General features: G+C 67.4%; 2 protein-coding genes and 2 non-coding genes across 8 annotated transcripts; all 4 read left to right on the plus strand.

The window, feature by feature from the left end:
* The first annotated feature begins 92 nt into the window (after window positions 1-92).
* On the plus strand, window positions 93-6,726 carry TBRG4 (transforming growth factor beta regulator 4). Of its 5 annotated transcripts, XM_062505568.1 has the most exons (12): window positions 93-123; window positions 511-892; window positions 1,232-1,546; window positions 1,736-1,907; window positions 2,407-2,564; window positions 3,222-3,332; window positions 3,736-3,874; window positions 4,354-4,605; window positions 5,030-5,141; window positions 5,479-5,593; window positions 5,789-5,867; window positions 6,364-6,726. In XM_062505568.1, exons 2-12 carry the CDS (start codon window positions 545-547, stop codon window positions 6,375-6,377), a joined length of 1,815 nt encoding a protein of 604 aa, XP_062361552.1. In that variant the 5' UTR covers window positions 93-123; window positions 511-544; the 3' UTR covers window positions 6,378-6,726. The 5 variants fall into 5 exon arrangements, with proteins under 5 accessions (XP_062361552.1, XP_062361544.1, XP_062361563.1 ...); XM_062505560.1 differs by lacking the exon at window positions 5,789-5,867; XM_062505579.1 differs by lacking the exon at window positions 5,789-5,867 and having other exon boundaries at window positions 1,232-1,501.
* On the plus strand, window positions 4,045-4,177 carry LOC134054465 (small nucleolar RNA SNORA5). The gene has a single exon (XR_009934035.1). It is a non-coding gene; the product is annotated as a small nucleolar RNA SNORA5 (small nucleolar RNA).
* Window positions 4,826-4,958, plus strand: LOC134054470 (small nucleolar RNA SNORA5). Its single transcript, XR_009934036.1, has one exon. It is a non-coding gene; the product is annotated as a small nucleolar RNA SNORA5 (small nucleolar RNA).
* Window positions 6,727-8,439: 1,713 nt separating the features above from the next.
* Window positions 8,440-15,404, plus strand: NACAD (NAC alpha domain containing). The gene is made up of 9 exons (XM_062505132.1): window positions 8,440-8,497; window positions 10,263-10,452; window positions 10,493-13,458; window positions 13,738-14,087; window positions 14,162-14,245; window positions 14,547-14,693; window positions 14,769-14,900; window positions 15,115-15,237; window positions 15,390-15,404. The coding sequence occupies exons 1-9, from the start codon at window positions 8,440-8,442 to the stop codon at window positions 15,402-15,404; spliced, it is 4,065 nt and encodes a 1,354-aa protein (XP_062361116.1).
* Window positions 15,405-16,302: the final 898 nt, after the last annotated feature.

Consider the following 16,302-nt stretch of genomic DNA (forward strand, 5'->3'; position numbering starts at 1 on the left):
ACGGAAAAGCTTCCGTCACCGCGTGATGACGCAGCCGAGAGGCGCATAGAGAGCTGTCGCAGAGCGGTGATGTCATAACCGCGCGCCTCTGTGGCGGCCCGTGCGCGGGGCCGGGCGGGAGAGGTCAGAGAGGGCCGGGAATGGGACCGGGAATGGGATCAGAACCGGGATCGGAACCGGGGTCGGGAACGGGATCAAAACCCGGATCGAGATCGGGGATGGGACCGGGACCGGCGTTGGGATCGGGATCGTGGGACACGGAGGTGGGGAAGCGGGGCCCGGGGAAGGACCGGCGGCAGCCGGAACCCAGGGATGGAGCGGGAGGAGGCCGGCACCGGGACTGGGGATGGAGAGGATGGGCGGGGGGAGACCGGTCCCAGAACCGAGTGGATCTCGGCCCGAGGGAAGTTGCGCTCATGGCGGGGCAGTAAAGTGGGGCCGGGACGGGGGGCGAGGTCTGGGGGAAACCCATGCCGGTAAGGGGCTGTTCCAACGCTCCCGTGCCCGCAGCTTTCCCAGGATGCGGCGCTGACCCCACTGCTCCATGGCCGCACACCTGGTCCGCCGCTGCTGCCGGCGGCTGCTGCTTCTGCCGGCTCCGGCCGGGTCCCCGGCGGGCCCCGCCCTGCGAACCTGCCCGCCCCGCTGGGCCGAGGGGCCGCAGGCGCGGCCGCGGGACAACGGCGCGGAGCAGCAGCTGCGGGAGCTGATCCGGGCCGCTGCCAGCCCCCAGGAGCTGCTGCAGGTGAGCCGGGGCCCGGCCCTGAGCAGCAACCTGGCGGCGCTGGCCATCACCCGTCTGGCCCGCTTGGCCCGTGAGCAGCACCTGGACAGCGAGGGCATCCGCAGAGACCCGCGCTTCCAGCAGCTCCTCTGCACTGTGGATGCGCAGGTGAGGGGGGCTCGGGGCATGGGGGGTTCCAGGTGGGTGTGAGGAGTGGGGGGCACAGGGGAGCCCCTGACTGTGCGGGACGCACCTGGGAGGTGCTGTACTCTGGGCTGTACCTGCCCGCTCAGGGCACACCTGTGGAACGGGTGGCAGTGCCTGCGTCCCTCCAGTGTGTTCAGGGCACACTTGGCAGGTGGCACAGGTAGATAAGCACTGCCCCAAGTCCTCACTTGCAGCCTGTCCCCCACATCTGCCCCACACCTGTCACTGTCCCAGATCTCTGAGGTGGGGAACACTCTGTTTTCCCCGTGTCTCACCTGTCCTATCTCTGTCCCATCCCAGATCTCCCAGGTGTGGAACACACCTCTGGTGCTGCTGCTGCGGAGCCTGCAGGCGCTGGGGCTGGCGCAGGGCGGGCCCCAGGTGCGCTCGGTGGAGCAGGAGGTGCTATGGCGGCTGCGGCGCCTGCCCCTGCGGCAGCTGGTGCACCTGGCCGAGCACCTGGCGGGGCAGGGCCACGACAGCCTCCTGCTGCCCGAGGTGCTGCGCAAGCTGGAGCTGCGCTGGACCGAGCTGGATGGCACCCGCACCGTGGTGACGCTCATGGCCAAGGTGGGACACCTGTCCCCCACCCTGATGGAGCGCCTGGAGGACAAGGTGGGATCCGCGCACCTGGGCACGGGGTGTACCTGGCACGGTGTGACTGTGGGGTGGGACCCAGGCCCTCAGCCTGGGCCAGGTGGGGTCACCTGGGGTCAGCTGCACCACCTGTCCTCTGTCTCCCCTCTCCCACCTGTCTCTTGTCTCACCTGTCCCCCATCCCTGTCTCACCTGTCCCTATGTAAGGCCCTGGAGCTGGCAGAGCACTTTGACCCCGATGAGCTGCGCCGTGTGGCGCTGGCGCTGGCGCTGCAGCAGCGCCGCTGCGTGCCCCTGCTGCGGGCCCTGTCCTACCACCTGCTGCAGAAACCTGCTGAGCTGCCCCTGCCCATCATCACCGACCTGCTCTTCGCCTACAGTGAGTGCCAGGGCCACCTGCAGGGTGCTGGGGACAAATCCACTGTCACTGTCCCGGGGCTGGGAGTTACCTGGGTTGCCAGTGGGTGGGGGGCGGCAGGTGAGCTTGGAGGTCCCAAACCTTTCCTCTTCCAGGCAGGTGGGGTGAGGGAATCCAGGTAAGCTCCAGTAGGTTATCCAGTCCTGGGGTGGGAACAGGGGGCCGGGTGTTGTAGGTCACCTGTGTGCTGCAGGTACAGAACCCAGGTAATGCAGGAGGCTGTTCCAGGTGTGCTGTCATTCCAGGCCTCCCAAACCCCGGGAGCTCAGGGAGAGGCCATTCCATCGCTCTGGGTGTCCCCAGCCCCTCCCCAGCTCATCTGGAACCCATTTAGGCACTGGGAGGGCTCTGAGGTGTCCCTGGAGCCTTTTCTGTCCAGGTGACCATTCCCAGCTGTCACCTGTGGTCTGGGAGGCACAGGACAGAGGAGCCTGTGCTGAGCTGTCCCCCCTTGGCACAGGTAAGCTGAACTTCCAGCAGCCACAGGTGCTGCACCGCCTGTCCCTGGAGCTGCAGCCTCACCTGGGCAGCCTGAGCCCGGCTCAGGTGTCGCGCTGTGCCCGCTCCTTCGCCAGCCTGCGCTGGCTCAGTCGGCCCCTCGCCGAGGGCATCGCTCAGGTGAGGCCTGGGGGGACAAAGGGGGACCTCACCTGGCCCTGGGGAGGCAGGGGACGCTCGCCTGTGCAGGAGATGTTGTCACTTTGCCCAGCAGGAGCTGGGCAGAGCAGGTTCCTGTCACCTGTCCAGGCTGATGTCACCTGAGAGCAGGTGGCAGTGAGGGCCCCTCCCCTGCCCAAGCTCTGTCCCGTTTCCCAGTGGGAATCGGGGATCATTTCCCACTGGATTTGTCTCAATCCAGACCCTCCAGCTGCAAGTGCTGGTGCTGTTCTGTCCCAGTTCTGGCCCAGTTCCATCCCAGTCCATCTCCGTGCCCTTCCCCGTCCAGACCGATATTCCAGGACTTGTGGCTGGTTAAGATTCCAGGAATCCATCCCCTGTGCTATCCCACCCAGCACAGTCCCTGCTGCTGTTTCCAGCCTTTTCTTGCTGCTCTATTCCCACCTTCCTACTAGTTCTGGCCCAGTTCCATCGTAGTTCATCCCCCTGCACTTTTCCATCCGTACTGGGCTGTTGCAGAGCTCCCCCTTGTACCTGAATAAAGCCCCAAGATTCCCTCTCTCATTTTCCCACCTGGGAGGTGTCTCTGGCTGACGTGTCCCACCTGTCCCTCCCATCCCTGTTCTGGACAGTCCCAAATTCCCATTTTTCCCACAGTACTGCCTGGAGAACCCACAGAACCTGTCCCTCACCCAGCTCTGCGGGATCCTCGTGTCCTTCGCCCGCCTCAACTTCCAGCCCAGCTCCAGCGAGGAATTCTTCTCAATGGTGACGTCCCTGAAATCCTGGAATTCCTGAGTGCTCTGGGCCGGGAGGGACCTCAGATACCAACCCCCCCCCCCCAGCCACAGATTCCTGTCTCAAAGTCACCCAAATTCCCTGTTTTCCCATGCCCTGGCACTGCAGGTGTCCTAGATCCCTCCCAGCTCCCACTTCGGGCACTGGGAGAGGCCTTGGAACCCCCTCCAGGTGACCCCCAACAAGCTGTCACCTGTTCTGGAGCACAGGCATTCCCCTGGCACATTCCCATGGGAAAGGGGCTGATGGATGGCTGAATCCATGGGGGGAAAGGTCACGGGATCACCTGAGAGGGAGCCTAGAGCCTCACCTGAGGGACAGTGGGGACATCTGTGCAGCTGTTGGAGCTTGGCTCCGTGTTCTCCCTGCCCAGGTCCATGAGCGGCTGCAGGGGCAGGAGCTGGACATGCACCTGCTGACAGATGTGGTGTGGTCCCTGTGTGTCCTGCAGCAGCCACGGCCCCCTCACCTGCAGCAGGTGCTGTCCCCAGAGTTCCACACCCACCTCCGAGGTGAGCCCCGGGACAGGGCTGGGGTTCAGGGATGGGACAGGAGCTCCAGGACAGGACTGGGGTTCAGGGATGGGACAGGAGCTCCAGGTCCAGGGCTGGGGTTCAGGGATGGGACAGGAGCTCTGGGGAGGTGAGGTGGGGTTACCTGTCCCACAGGTGCTGCTGACAGGTGCAGCCCAGTCAAATTCGGTGCCTGTCCCCCATGGCAGGGACCGGCCAGCGGCTGCCACAGTGACCTCCGTGCCCACGTGCCCTGTGTCCCCTCCCATGGGACCCAGGGGGGGAATCCCACTGGAGACATGGAACTGGGAATGCTGGGGCTGGGGGGGGGGATCCTCAGGTGCTGGGGTTCACCTGGGTACACAACCTGTATCCCAGGTGTCACATCTGGACAGTCCTTTCCAGGAGGAATATTCCCCAAATCCCCTGACATTCCTCTGTCCCTTGGGTGTCACCTGAGCTGTCCCCCCTGTCCCCAGGTGACCCCTCCCCACGGGCACAGAGCTCCTGGCTGAAGCTGCTGCACATCAACACCACAGCCAGGCTGGAGGTCCCGGGCTACCAGGGGCCCTTCCTGCCCCCCGAGGTGCTGGGGCGTGACAAGGACAGGGACAAGGACAGGGACAAGGCCACTCCCCTGCAGCGGGGGCTGCAGGAGGCGCTGCCAGGGGCTCTGGGGGGCCACGACCTCGTCAGGTGCAACGTGAGCACGGTGTACGGCTGGGACATCGGTGAGTGCCACCTGCTGCCACTCCTGGGCTGCCACCTGCCTGGCCACCTCCCAGTGCCACCCCTGGGCCTGGCACCCACCCTGTGACCCCCAGCCTTGCCACCCCATTAGCTGCCTGTGTCACCCCTCAGCCCTGTCACTTCTCCCTGTCACCTCCTGGCTCTGTCACACCCCTGTCACCCTGCAGCCCTCCTGCCTCTGTCACCCCTCTGTCCCCTCCTTGCAGCCCAGTCAAATTCGGTCCCTGATCCCCAGTGTTGGGGACCGGCCACCGGCTGCCACAGCAACCCCCGTGCTCCGTGTGTCCCTGTCCCCTCCCGTGGGACCGGGCCTGGCGGATCCCCACGGACACCTGCCCTGCCTGGGGTGACATCAAGACAGCCCCAGGGTGGCTCTCAGTCCTCGTGTCCCCCCTGTCCTTGCAGATGCCGAGGTGGTGCTGGACAGTGACAACAAAGCTCTGCCAGTGAGGGACTTCAGTGCTCCCCATTTGTCCCACTCCGAGGGGACAAAGCCACTGCCACCAGGGGCCAGGAGGTGGGTGGGGACAGGGGGTGTCCCGAGGTGGGGGGCAGGGGGAGACAGTAGAGGGGACAAGGAGGGGACAGGGAGAGGATGAGGAGGGGACAGGAGGGCATGAGGGGGGCACAGGGAGAGGATGAGGAGGGAACAGGGAGAGGATGAGGAAGGGACAGGGAGGGGGACAGGAGGGGGAGTAGAAAGGGTCAGTGGGGAGAAGAGGTGGCAGGAGGGGCACAAGGGGAGGAAGAGGAGGGGACAGGAGTAGACAGGAGGGGCCGAGCTGAGGCTGGGCTCTGTGGGCTCGGGGTGCCCGTGCTCAGTGCCCTGTCCCCTGTCCCTGTGCCATGCCCAGGGTGGCCGTGCTGCGCTGGGAGCTTCTGCAGTTCAGCTCACGGGGCCGGGAGCTGCTGGGCCGGGGCTCCATGGCCCGCAGGCACCTGAGAGCCGCCGGCTTCCTGCTGGCCGAGGTGAGCACACCCCGGGCTAGGGGCTAGGAACCACCCCGGGGTACCACTGAGACCACCTGGGTGTCCCCAGCACTGCCAGGGCACCGCTGAGCCTGGCCCTGAGTGACACATCCACGTGTCACTTGAACCGTCCCAGCCCTTTCCAGGGGAAATACTCCCAAAATGTTCTCAAAATACTCCCAAAATGTTCCCCAGATATACCCAAAGTGTCACCTGAACCTCCCTCCTGGAGCAGGGCCCAACCCCCACCCTGTGAGGTGCCCTTGGGACTCAGGTGAGGCCTCACCTGATCCCAGCCCAGGGGATGGTCCCTGTGCCTGTGGCTGCCTTGGTGCCAGGTGCCATTGTCCCCCCGGCACACCTGGGCACACCTGGCACTATTTAGGGAGGCACTGAAACCTCCTGGGGGGCTGCCAGCTCCCCCCACCCTGGAGCTCAGCAGGGATGAGCCACCATGATCCCCCTGGGCCACCTGCCAGGTGCCAGGGTGGGGGACAGGGGTGACAGGGAGGTGACACAGACGAGCTGATCCTGCGGGGTCATCCAGGATTAACCCCTGATGGTAATTATAGCCCGGGGAGAGTGTGACAGCCACGTGTCACCCCCAGGGTCACTGTCAGCCCCTGGTGGCACTGTCACTCTCTTGGCAGTGTCACTGTCACACCTGGCCGGGTGCTCAGACCCTCCCAGGTGGGTGCCATGGCACAGCCAGGGCCAGGACAGGAGGGGACACGGCTGGGACCCCCTGGGACATCCCTGTTCCCCTGCAGGTGCCCCACTATGAATTCCTGGAGCTGAAGCTGGAGCGGCAGCGCGTGGCCTACCTGAAGGACAAGGTGGCCAAGGCCCTGGCCAGTGACACAGCAGGGGACACAGCCACCGACACAGCCACCTAGCCCACCCACGTGGCCTCCTCACCTCAGTCAGTGGCCACGTCCCTGTGCCAATGTGACCAGGTCACCATGCCGAGGTGGCCCAGTGGCCAAGCCCAGGTGGGCACGTCACCACAGTGAGGTGGTCACATCACCAGGTGGCCGTGCCCAGGTGGCCACATTTCCACAGTGAGGTCCCCATGTCCCCACCTGGCTGTGGCGTTGCTGCCCTGTGTCACCAACGGCTCAAATAAACTCTAAACTGTACAGGGATGGTAGCTGGGCATGGTGGCATTGGGGATGGGTGACAGTGGGGACAGGTGGCATTTGGGACATCGCATGGGGGATGGGGGTCATGGGGGACTTTGAGGACATTGGAGATGGGTGGCATTGGAGCACATGACATCGGCGATGGTTGCCATCAGCTCCAGGTGCAATTGGAGCTGGGTGACATCAGTGCCAGGTGTCATTGGCTCCCGGTGGCATCCAGGTTGGGTGACATAGGGGCTAGTTGGCTTCATGGCCAGGTGGCATTGGGGCCAGGTGACATGGGAGCCAAGTGGCATCAGTGGCAGTTGTCGTTGGGGTTGAGTGACATTGGGGCTGGGTGACACAGTTTGGGCAACACTGGATCAGGTGCCCTTGGAGCTGGGTGGTGTCAGGGACAGGTGACACTGGGGCTGGGTGACATCAGGGTTGGGTGACACTGGTGGCAGTGGGGTCAGGTGCCATCAGTGCTGGTGGCACGTGGCTGTGCCCGCGCCCCCCTTGTCCCCGCCCCTGTGCCCGGGGCCGCCGGTCTGAGCCGGGATCGGGATCAGGAGGCAGCAGCCTTTATTCCGATTATCCCGGGATTGTCCCCAGGAGGGACAGAGACAAGGCTGGGGAGCAGTGGGGGTGGGGAGTGGGGACCCCGCGGTTTGGAGATGTCTCTAACGGGGGGGGGGGGGGGGCGGTTCTCAACCTGGCCGGAGCCCCCACAGTGTCCCCTGTGACCCTCAGCCCAGGGGTGGGGGGAGCACGGTGGCTCAGGACAGCCCTGGGGTGAACACACCGGGACCGGGAGGGGCTTTGGGGACAGATTAGTGGCCACTTGGCCCCGGGACCCCTGCGGCTCCCTGGGAGGGGGGGACACGGTGGGACAGGAGCTGCTGAGTCACTGCTCGGGACTGTGCCTGGCACCGGCAGCGCGGGCACGGCCAGCCGGGGGGGAGGGACGACAATGCCAGCCGGGGGGGGACAATGCCAGCTGGAGGAGGACAATGCCAGCCCGGGGGGAGACAATGCCAGCCCGGGGGGGGGGGACCAATGCCAGCCCGAGGGGGGGACAATGCCAGCCCTCATCCTGCACCCCCCGCTGCCCCGGGGACACGCGGTGGGGGGACACGCGGCTCCCTCCCTCCCTCCCCCCACAGGTGCCACCACACCCACGCAGACGCTTTGGGGGGGCTCCGCCCTGCGTTCCCCTCCCCAGTTCCCCCCAGGACACCGCGGGATGCTCGTTCCCCTTTTTTAGGAGACAAAGTGAGGGAAACTGAGGCCGGGCCCCGCCCTCGCCCCCCCCCCCCCCCCCCCGAGCTGATGCAAGCGCTGGGTGGGCCCGAGTGCCCCCCATCCCCCCCATCCCCCCCCCGCCGCAGCGCCTGGCGCCCGCCCCGCGCCCTCCGGCACAAACCCTCTATCGCGACAGAGCCGGGGCCGGGCGGGACGCAATTCCCGCTGACATCAGCCGGGCCGGGCCCCCCCGCCCCCGCCCCAGCCCCGCTGATGCTCCGGAGCCGCCGCCGCAGCCGCGTCCGCCCGGCCAAGCCGAGCGGGGGGAGCGGGGGGGGCCGGGCCGGGGGGGGCCGCGGGCAGCGCCGAGCCCGGAGAATCCCTGAAATCCGCCGGGGGGGGCGGATCGGAGAAGGAGAACGGGATGCCGGAGGGAGCGGAGGCAGGTGAGGCCGGGGGGAGCGGTGGGGGAGCGGGAGGATGAGGAGGGAGCGGGAAGAATGGAAGCGCAGCGATGGATGGGGGGTGCGGGGTGGAGGTATGAAAGACGGGGCGGGGGGATTGAGCCAGAGAATGGGAATGGAACGGGGCGATGAGGATGGAGCAAGGGGATGAAGGACGGAGCCGGAAGGATGAAGGACGGAACGGAAAGGACGGAGCAGGAGGATGAGGATGGAGCCGCTGGGATGAAGGACGAACAGGGAGGAGGGAGCCGGAGCCATCAGGATGGAGACGGAGATGAAAGGCAGAGCGGGAATGATGGAGGGCTGAGAGGTGGAGGGATGAGGATGGGGCAGAGGATGAAGTAGGCAGTAGGGAGGGGGGCAGGATGGGAGGATGAGGATGGAGCAGACCGAAGGGGGAACGAGGTGGGGGATGAAGGACAGAGGTGCAATGATGGAGCCAGAGGAGGAGGATGGAGCCGGGGGGTGAAGGACAGAGGCGGAGGATGAGGATGGAGCGGGAGGACGCGGCCCGGCCGCGACTCTCGGCAGCCGCCACCGCCCGGGCTTCGGGCCTGGCACAACGGGGGGCTCCGGCCCGGCCCCCCCGGGCGGGGCACGAGGGACCTTTGGGGACCTCGCTTCGGGGTCACCACCCTCCATCCCAGGAACCAGCGGGGGTCGGCATCGGGTTGTGCCCCCTTGTACTGGGAGGTGCTGGGGGAACTGGGGGGGGGGGGGCCCAGCAGCATCCCACCCCCAGGCTCGGAAACCGAGGCACAGCCTAAGGTCACCCCACACCAGTGTTCCCCGGGGGCCACTGTCACGTGTCGGGGGCGGGCTGGGGACAGCCGGGAGCAATTCCCGAGCGCCTTCCTGCGGGGTTGGCGACAGCGGGGACGGGGAGAGGGACGCACCCCGTGTCACGCTCTGCCTCAGTGCCCCTCCAGAAATGGGTGAGGGTCCGGTTTGCGCAGGGGGAGCCGGGCGTGCCCTGCAGGGTGCACGGAGGGGACCCCAAAACACCGCCCAAGGTGTGGGGCGGCCGCGGCCGGGCAGGGCAGGGCAGGGACGTGCTGAATTAAGGCGGTTCCAGCAGCTCCCCCCTCATTAGAGAGCAGAGTCACCCCCCAAAAACCACACCGGGATGCGGGGGGGCAGGACCCCCCCCCCCATGGGACTTTCAGGGGTCCCCAGCACGTGGCGGGGGGGGGGGGAAGAGGTGGGGGGTTGCTGGACTAAACCATTTCAGACTGCGGGGGGGAATAGCGACACCTGCCCCGCAAATACCCCGCGAGGCCCCTCCCCCTCCCGGCTCCCCCCGCGCCGGCCCCGCCCCCGCCCCCCGCCCCTTTAAAACGCCCGGGGGGCGCGGGGGGGTCGGTGCTGCCGGAGGGTCCGAGCGCTCCCGCCCCATGGAGCCGGCCCCGGGAGCCTCAGGTGATGCGGGGGGGGCAGGGCTGAGCACCCCCAAATTCAGCGCAGGGTGTGGGTACGGGGTACCCCGGGGAGGGGAGATGAGGGGGGTGCACACTCAGCCCCCCCCCCCCACTCCATGGAGGGGGGCGGGGGGTCTGGGTTGGGGTCCCGGCTGCAACCACGTGTGCCGCCCAGAGAGGGGTTTAGGGACGGGGGGCTGCTGCTGTCGCCCGGTGTCCCCAAACCTGTGGGGATCCCCCGGGTGCTCTGCATGGGTGGGGGTGACACCGGCCCGCCCCCGGGACAGTGCCCTGCGTGTCCCCCCTTCCACCGTCGCAGGGTGACCCTGGGGGAGGGCTGTGGCACTCAGGGGTGTCCCCTCTGTTCGCGGTGACCCGGGGGGAGGGCTGTGGCACTCAGGGGTGTCCCCTCTCTCCACAGCCCCCCCGCCGATGCCCGTGACCCCCCCGCCGATGCCGGCCAAGGAGGAGGCTCGCCCCCCGCCCGAGGGGGCCAGCTGTGACCCCGGCCCCGCCGCCGCCGCCCCCCCCGGCTCTCCGTGCCGGCCGCCGCCGCCCGCGGACCCGCTGGACACCCGCATCGTGATGGGGGAGGAGACGCGCTGCCCCCCGCCCGAGCCGCGGGGGGGGGGGCCCCGTGCCTTGTCCCTTCCCCGCGCCCCCCAAGGAGCCGCCCCCGAGCCGCCCTCCCGCTCTGGACCCCGAGCTGTTCTTCACGGCCCCCTCGACCCCGGTGCGGGCGGGGGGGGCGCGGCCGCCGCCCCCCGAGGAGCCGGGGGACGGGGACAGGGACAGCGAGGGGCTGTGCTCGCCGCCCACCTCCCCCTCGGGCTCCTACATGACGGCGGAGGGCGGCAGCTGGGGCTCCTCGGGCACCGCCAGCACCTCCCCGTCCTGCTCCCCCAACCTGGCGGCTGAGGCCGAAGGCCTGGGCGAGGCTGAGGGCGAGGCCGAAGGTTTGGGGGGGGTCCTGGCGCTGCCCCCCGGCCTGGGGGACCCCCCGGCCTTCCCTCCGCTGTCCCCCGAGGAGGACGATGATGATGACGAGGAGGGTCCCTTCGCCCCGCCGGGCTGTGCGGATGATGAGGATGAGGATGATGACGAGGAGGAGGACGGGCAGACCCCGGAGGAGGAGGATGAGGACGAGGGCTCGGGGCTGATCCCGGCGGCGTTGCTCCCGTTCCGTGGTAGTCTCCTCTTCCAGGCCGAGGCCGTGGAGATCTCACCCCGGGTCCCCGCCGAGGAGGAGGAAGATGAAGGCAGCACCTCGGCGTCCTTCCTGCGCTCGCTGTCCGAGAGCTCCATCCCCGAGGGCGGGGACGAGGCCTTTGCCTTCCGCGACGACACCGACGCCTCCTCGGACTCGGCCGCCTACGACGGGGACGAGGACGAGCGGCTCTACGGGACAGAGCGGCACGCGGGGGACACGGGGACGCCCCCGGGGACGCCCCCGGCACCCCCCGGCCCTGCCGGTGTCGAGCTCCATCTCCGTGCCGGGTCCCCATGTCACCACCCTGGCCAGGACACTGCTCCGGGGTCCCTGGGGACACCCCCTGGAGGGGACGTGGAGCTGGATGGCGATGCCTTTGTCACCACCACAGGGACGTGGTCCCCGCCGGAGCCCCCCGAGGAGGTTGCAGCGACAGAAGGTTCTGCACTGGTGCTGGGACAGGGACCTTGCCCAGAGCTGGCAGTGACCGACCCTGTTCCCTCGCCCCCCGTGCTCTGTGCCGGGGACCCCCAGAGCCGCCAGCTGGGGGGGAGCAATGGGGAGCCCCAGGACATGCCTGGGGGTGACAGTGATGGTGACAATGACCTTGAGCTCAGCACTGGGATAGTGGGGAGTGCTGATGGCCACAGCGAGCTGGACACTGCAGCCACTGGCTTGGGGACATCAGTGACACCAACCCCCCTGGATGAAATGGCCGGTGATGCGGTGACACCCAGCCTGATGGACTCAGTGGACACTGACCTGGTGACACCAGTGATACCAACCCCACTGGACGCGATGGACACCGCAGCCACCAGCCCAGCGACAGCCAGCCCACCTGATGAGCTGGACACTGTGGCCACGGACATGGTGACACCAGGGACACCAACCCCACTGGATGAGCCGGACACTGCAGACACTGCTCTGGTGACACTGGGGACACCAACACCACCGAATGAGCCGGACACTGCTCTGGTGACACCCAGCCTGATGGACATCACAGCCAGCAGCCTGGTGGCACCCAGCCCGTCAGGTGCTGCAGCTGCTGATGTCATGACATTGGTGACACCCAGCCCCCCTGATGAGCCAGACACTATGGCCACCAGCCTGGTGACATCAGTGACAAGAAGCCCACCAGATGAGCTGGATACTGTGGCCACTGACCTGGTGGCACCAATCCCGCTGGTGACACCCAGCTCCCCAGATGAGCCTGACACTACAGCCACCAGCCTGGTGACACCAAGCCCACCACATGAGCTGGATATCACGGCCACTGACCTGGTGACACTGGGGACACCCAACCTGCTGGACAAGATGGAAGTTGTGGACAGTGTCCTGGTGACACCAGTGACATCCACCCTGAAGGATGCTGTGGCCATTGACTTGGTGGCATCAGTGATGCCCACCCTAGTGGCCACTACAGCCACCAGCCTGGTGACATCAGTGCCACCACACCCCCTGGATGAGAGGAACACTACGGCCATCGATCTGGTGACATCAGTGACACCTGCCCTGATGGACACCCCGGACACTGCCCCAGTGACCCCGAGCGTGATGGGCACCCCAGACACCAAACCGGTGACATCGGTGACACCAACCCCCTGCGATGAGACAGCTGCTGTGACCACTGACCCGGTGACCTCCAGCCCCCTGGCCGCTGTCCCTGCCCCGTGTTCCCCTCCCCGGGCCATGTCCCCCGTGGTGCTGGCAGCCGGGGTGGCCCCATCTGAGTCCCCAGCTGTCCCCCTGTGTCCCCTGACACAGGAGATGTTGTCACAGCCGCCTGGGGATGTCCCTGAAGAGAGGGGCGACACGGCCACCGCCTCGGCCCAGGATTTGTCCCCGGAGCTGCGGGACACGTCGCACCCCCGCACCGACTCCGGCTTTGTCACCGCCCCCGAGAGCAGCGCCGGAGAGCCCGAGGAGGAGGAAGAAGAGCATGAGGATGCGGCCCCCGCGCCCCCCTCGCCGCAGTTCACGGCCTCGGAGCGGGAGGTGTTTGTGGGGACACCCCCGGCCCCCCCCGAACTGCTCCCACCACCCGGTGCCTTTTCGGGGCGTGGGGCCGGGCCGGGTGGGGACCTGCCCCCCACCCTGCAGGAGCCCCCCAGCCCCCGGCCGGGCCCTGAGCCCCCCGGCCACGCTGCAAGCGGCACCGATGCCAAAGTTCCCCCAAGTCCCCCCGCGCCCCCCCCCGAGCAGCAGGAGGAAGAGGAGGCCGTGGGGGGGGTCACAGCCAGCCCCCTGCCCACTGCTGGGGCTCAGCCAGGGCCTCCTCCTGAGCCCCCCCGCCCTGCGCCCCCCAAACTCAGCCAAGTGCCTCCTCCCACTGCCCTGAGCCCCCCCAGGTGCCCCCCCAGCCAGGAGCCCCCCCCTGGGCTGCCCCTCTCCAGGAAGCACCTCGAAGGTAAGAGAGCCCCCAAATCCCCCATGGCTGTGGGACTGGGGTGGGCACTGCCCATGGGGGGACTTAGGGGGGGTCCCTGGGTGGGCGCAGCTGCATGGGGGGGGGGGCGTTTGGGGGGGCACCACCAGCTCAGCCCCACCAATTCCCATGGGGGATGGGGAGCCGGGGGTGCCTTTGGGGGATCCCAGGATGGATGATGTGTGTCGGTGTGCGGGCAGGGCTGAGCCCCCAGTGGGGTTTTGGGGATCGCCCCCCAGCTCAGCCCCTGTGCCCTCACAGCCCCCCAGCCCTCCCCACAGAAGCAGCCGGAGCCCCGGGGCCGGGCAGGGGGCCCAGGGGCTGGGGGGGCCCGGGCCCCTCCCCGGGGGTCTCTCCAGTCAGAATCCAGCTCGTCCAGCGAGGCTGAGGCCCCCCAGCCCCCCCCGGCCCCCCAGCGCTGCCAGCCCAACCACCGAGGTGAGGAGGGGTCCCGTGGGGTGCCCCCGCCTTTGGGGGTCCGGGGAGCCCCTCTCATCACCCCCCCCCCTTCACTTTGTGTAGGGTCTGGGAACGAGTCCGAGAGCAACGACGAGTCCATCCCGGAGCTGGAGGAGCCCGAGGGCTCGGAGCTTCCCCCTGCCCAGCCCCAGGTGGGGATTTGGAGGGTCGGGGGTGCTGGGGACCCCCGGGGTGTGGCAGCCCCGCTGACCCCGCCTCTCGGCAGGTGCCCCTCGGCCACGCCCTCGGCCCCGGAGAGGAACTGCTCAGCAAAGCCAAGCAGAGCCGCAGCGAGAAGAAGGCCCGGAAGGTGGGGGGGGTCCCTGGGGGTGCACCTTGGGGTTGGGGTCCCTGTCCTATGCCTGGGTTTGGGTAGGGGGGTCAGTCCTGGGATGTTAGAGGGGCAGGTCCTCACTGCGGGGGGAGGGGTCTCTGGAATGGGACTCAGGGGTCCCCACCGTGGGCTGGGGATCCCATCCTGGCCATGCCAAGGGACAACACCCCCCATCTCCGGCTCCCTGTTATCCCAGGGATCTGGGGTATTACGGGGGGGCCGTGTCGCCCCCCGACTGCCCTGCCAGGGTGCAGGGGGTGACTCTGTGCCCCACCAGGCCATGTCCAAGCTGGGGCTGCGGCAGATCCACGGCGTCACCCGCATCACCATCCGCAAATCCAAGAACATACTGTTCGTCATTTCCAAACCCGACGTCTTCAAGAGCCCTGCGTCCGACATCTACATAGTCTTTGGGGAGGCCAAGGTGGGCTCGGGGGGCTTTGTGGGGGGGCAGTTCCTGGCTCGGGGGTGGCCCTGATGACCCCCGTGTGTCCCCCAGATCGAGGACCTGTCCCAGCAAGTGCACAAGGCAGCGGCTGAGAAGTTCAAAGTGCCCCTGGAGCACTCAGCGCTGGTGACGGACACTGCACCTGCCCTGGCCATCAAGGAGGAGAGCGAGGAGGAGGAGGAGGTGAGAGCTGGGAGACTCTGAGACCGCCCCGCCCCCGGGGTGCCATGGGGGGTGACCCCTGTGCTGCGAGCCCTGGGGTGGACAGGACGAGGCTGCAGGTGCGGGATGTTGAGCCGAGGTCGGGGTTTGGTGGCCTGGTGGGGGTGCAGGGGGATCTCTGGCGTTCAGGGTGTGCCATGGGGGGGTTCACAGCGCTGTGGCCCGCCCCCTCCAGGTGGATGAGACAGGGCTGGAAGTGCGGGACATTGAGCTGGTCATGGCCCAGGCCAACGTGTCGCGTCCCAAAGCCGTGCGGGCCCTGCGGCACAACAACAACGACATCGTCAATGCCATCATGGTGAGTGGGGGGGCTGGGACCCCCCTTTTCTCAGGGGGAATTGGGGCTGTGCCCACCCCGCCCCTCCCCAGCAGGAACTGGGGTGATCCCAACTCTCCCCAGCAGGAATTGGGGTGACCCCAGCATTCCTGACTCTCTGCTCTCTCCTGCAGGAACTGACCATGTAGCAGCCAGGGGTGTCCTGGCCCCCTGTATAGATGCACAGAGCCCCCCCAGATCCTTTCTCCTGCCCCCCCCCCATCTTGCTCCTGGCTCTCTGGACTGCTCAATAAAGGCCTCCTGCACCCCTTGGATCGCACCTCGCCTCCCAGGCCTGATTTGGGGAGGGTTGGAGAGCCCCTTTTCCAGCAGGTGGATGGGGGGCAGTGCCTGGGGGTGTAATTGGGATGGGGGGAGGTGGAAGGACAGGTTTTGGGGGGGTGGCAGCACCCCAGAGTGCTCCCAGCATCACTGGGGATCAGGGATATGCCTCCTCCCCTCCAGATTTGGGGGGGTGGCACAGACCTGGGATGGGAATGAAGCCCCTGAGCTCCAAGGGCTAGGAAGGTAGGGAGGGAACTCCTGCTCCCCAAATCCCAGGTGTCTCAGGGACCTTTGCCTGTTCTGTTGTCTTGGTGTTGGAAAGGGACAGGCTGTGGGAGGGGACACTTCCCCTGTGTCTTCCAGGTGAGTCCCCAGAGGTGCCTCAGCTCCTGGGACACCTGAATTCCAGAGGGAGGAGGGGTTGTGACACCAGTGGGGTCACGGTGTGGGCAGTGCTGGGCACACTGTGGCTACCGGGCTGGATCTAGGGGTTTGGGGCCGAGGCCTCTGGAATGTGCTGGATCTCCAGAGTGCTGAGTCAGTGTCTGGCTCCAGCAGGGAGGGAGCCCTCAGAGCCCCCTGGGTGTGGCTGTGGGGTGACTGGGGACCTTCCCAGGCCAGCTAGGGACCCCATTGGGGTTCCAGATAAAGGAAAGAGCTCTGGCTCAGCTCTGGGGATCCAACCAAGCTCCTGACCCCAGCAGAACCCCTGGGGTGGGTGAGAGGAGCACTGACTGTGGAGAACTGGAATGTTTTCAGAAA

The sequence above is a fragment of the Cinclus cinclus genome, chromosome 1 (genome assembly GCF_963662255.1).
Source record: "Cinclus cinclus chromosome 1, bCinCin1.1, whole genome shotgun sequence".
Classification (NCBI taxonomy): Eukaryota; Metazoa; Chordata; class Aves; order Passeriformes; family Cinclidae; genus Cinclus; species Cinclus cinclus.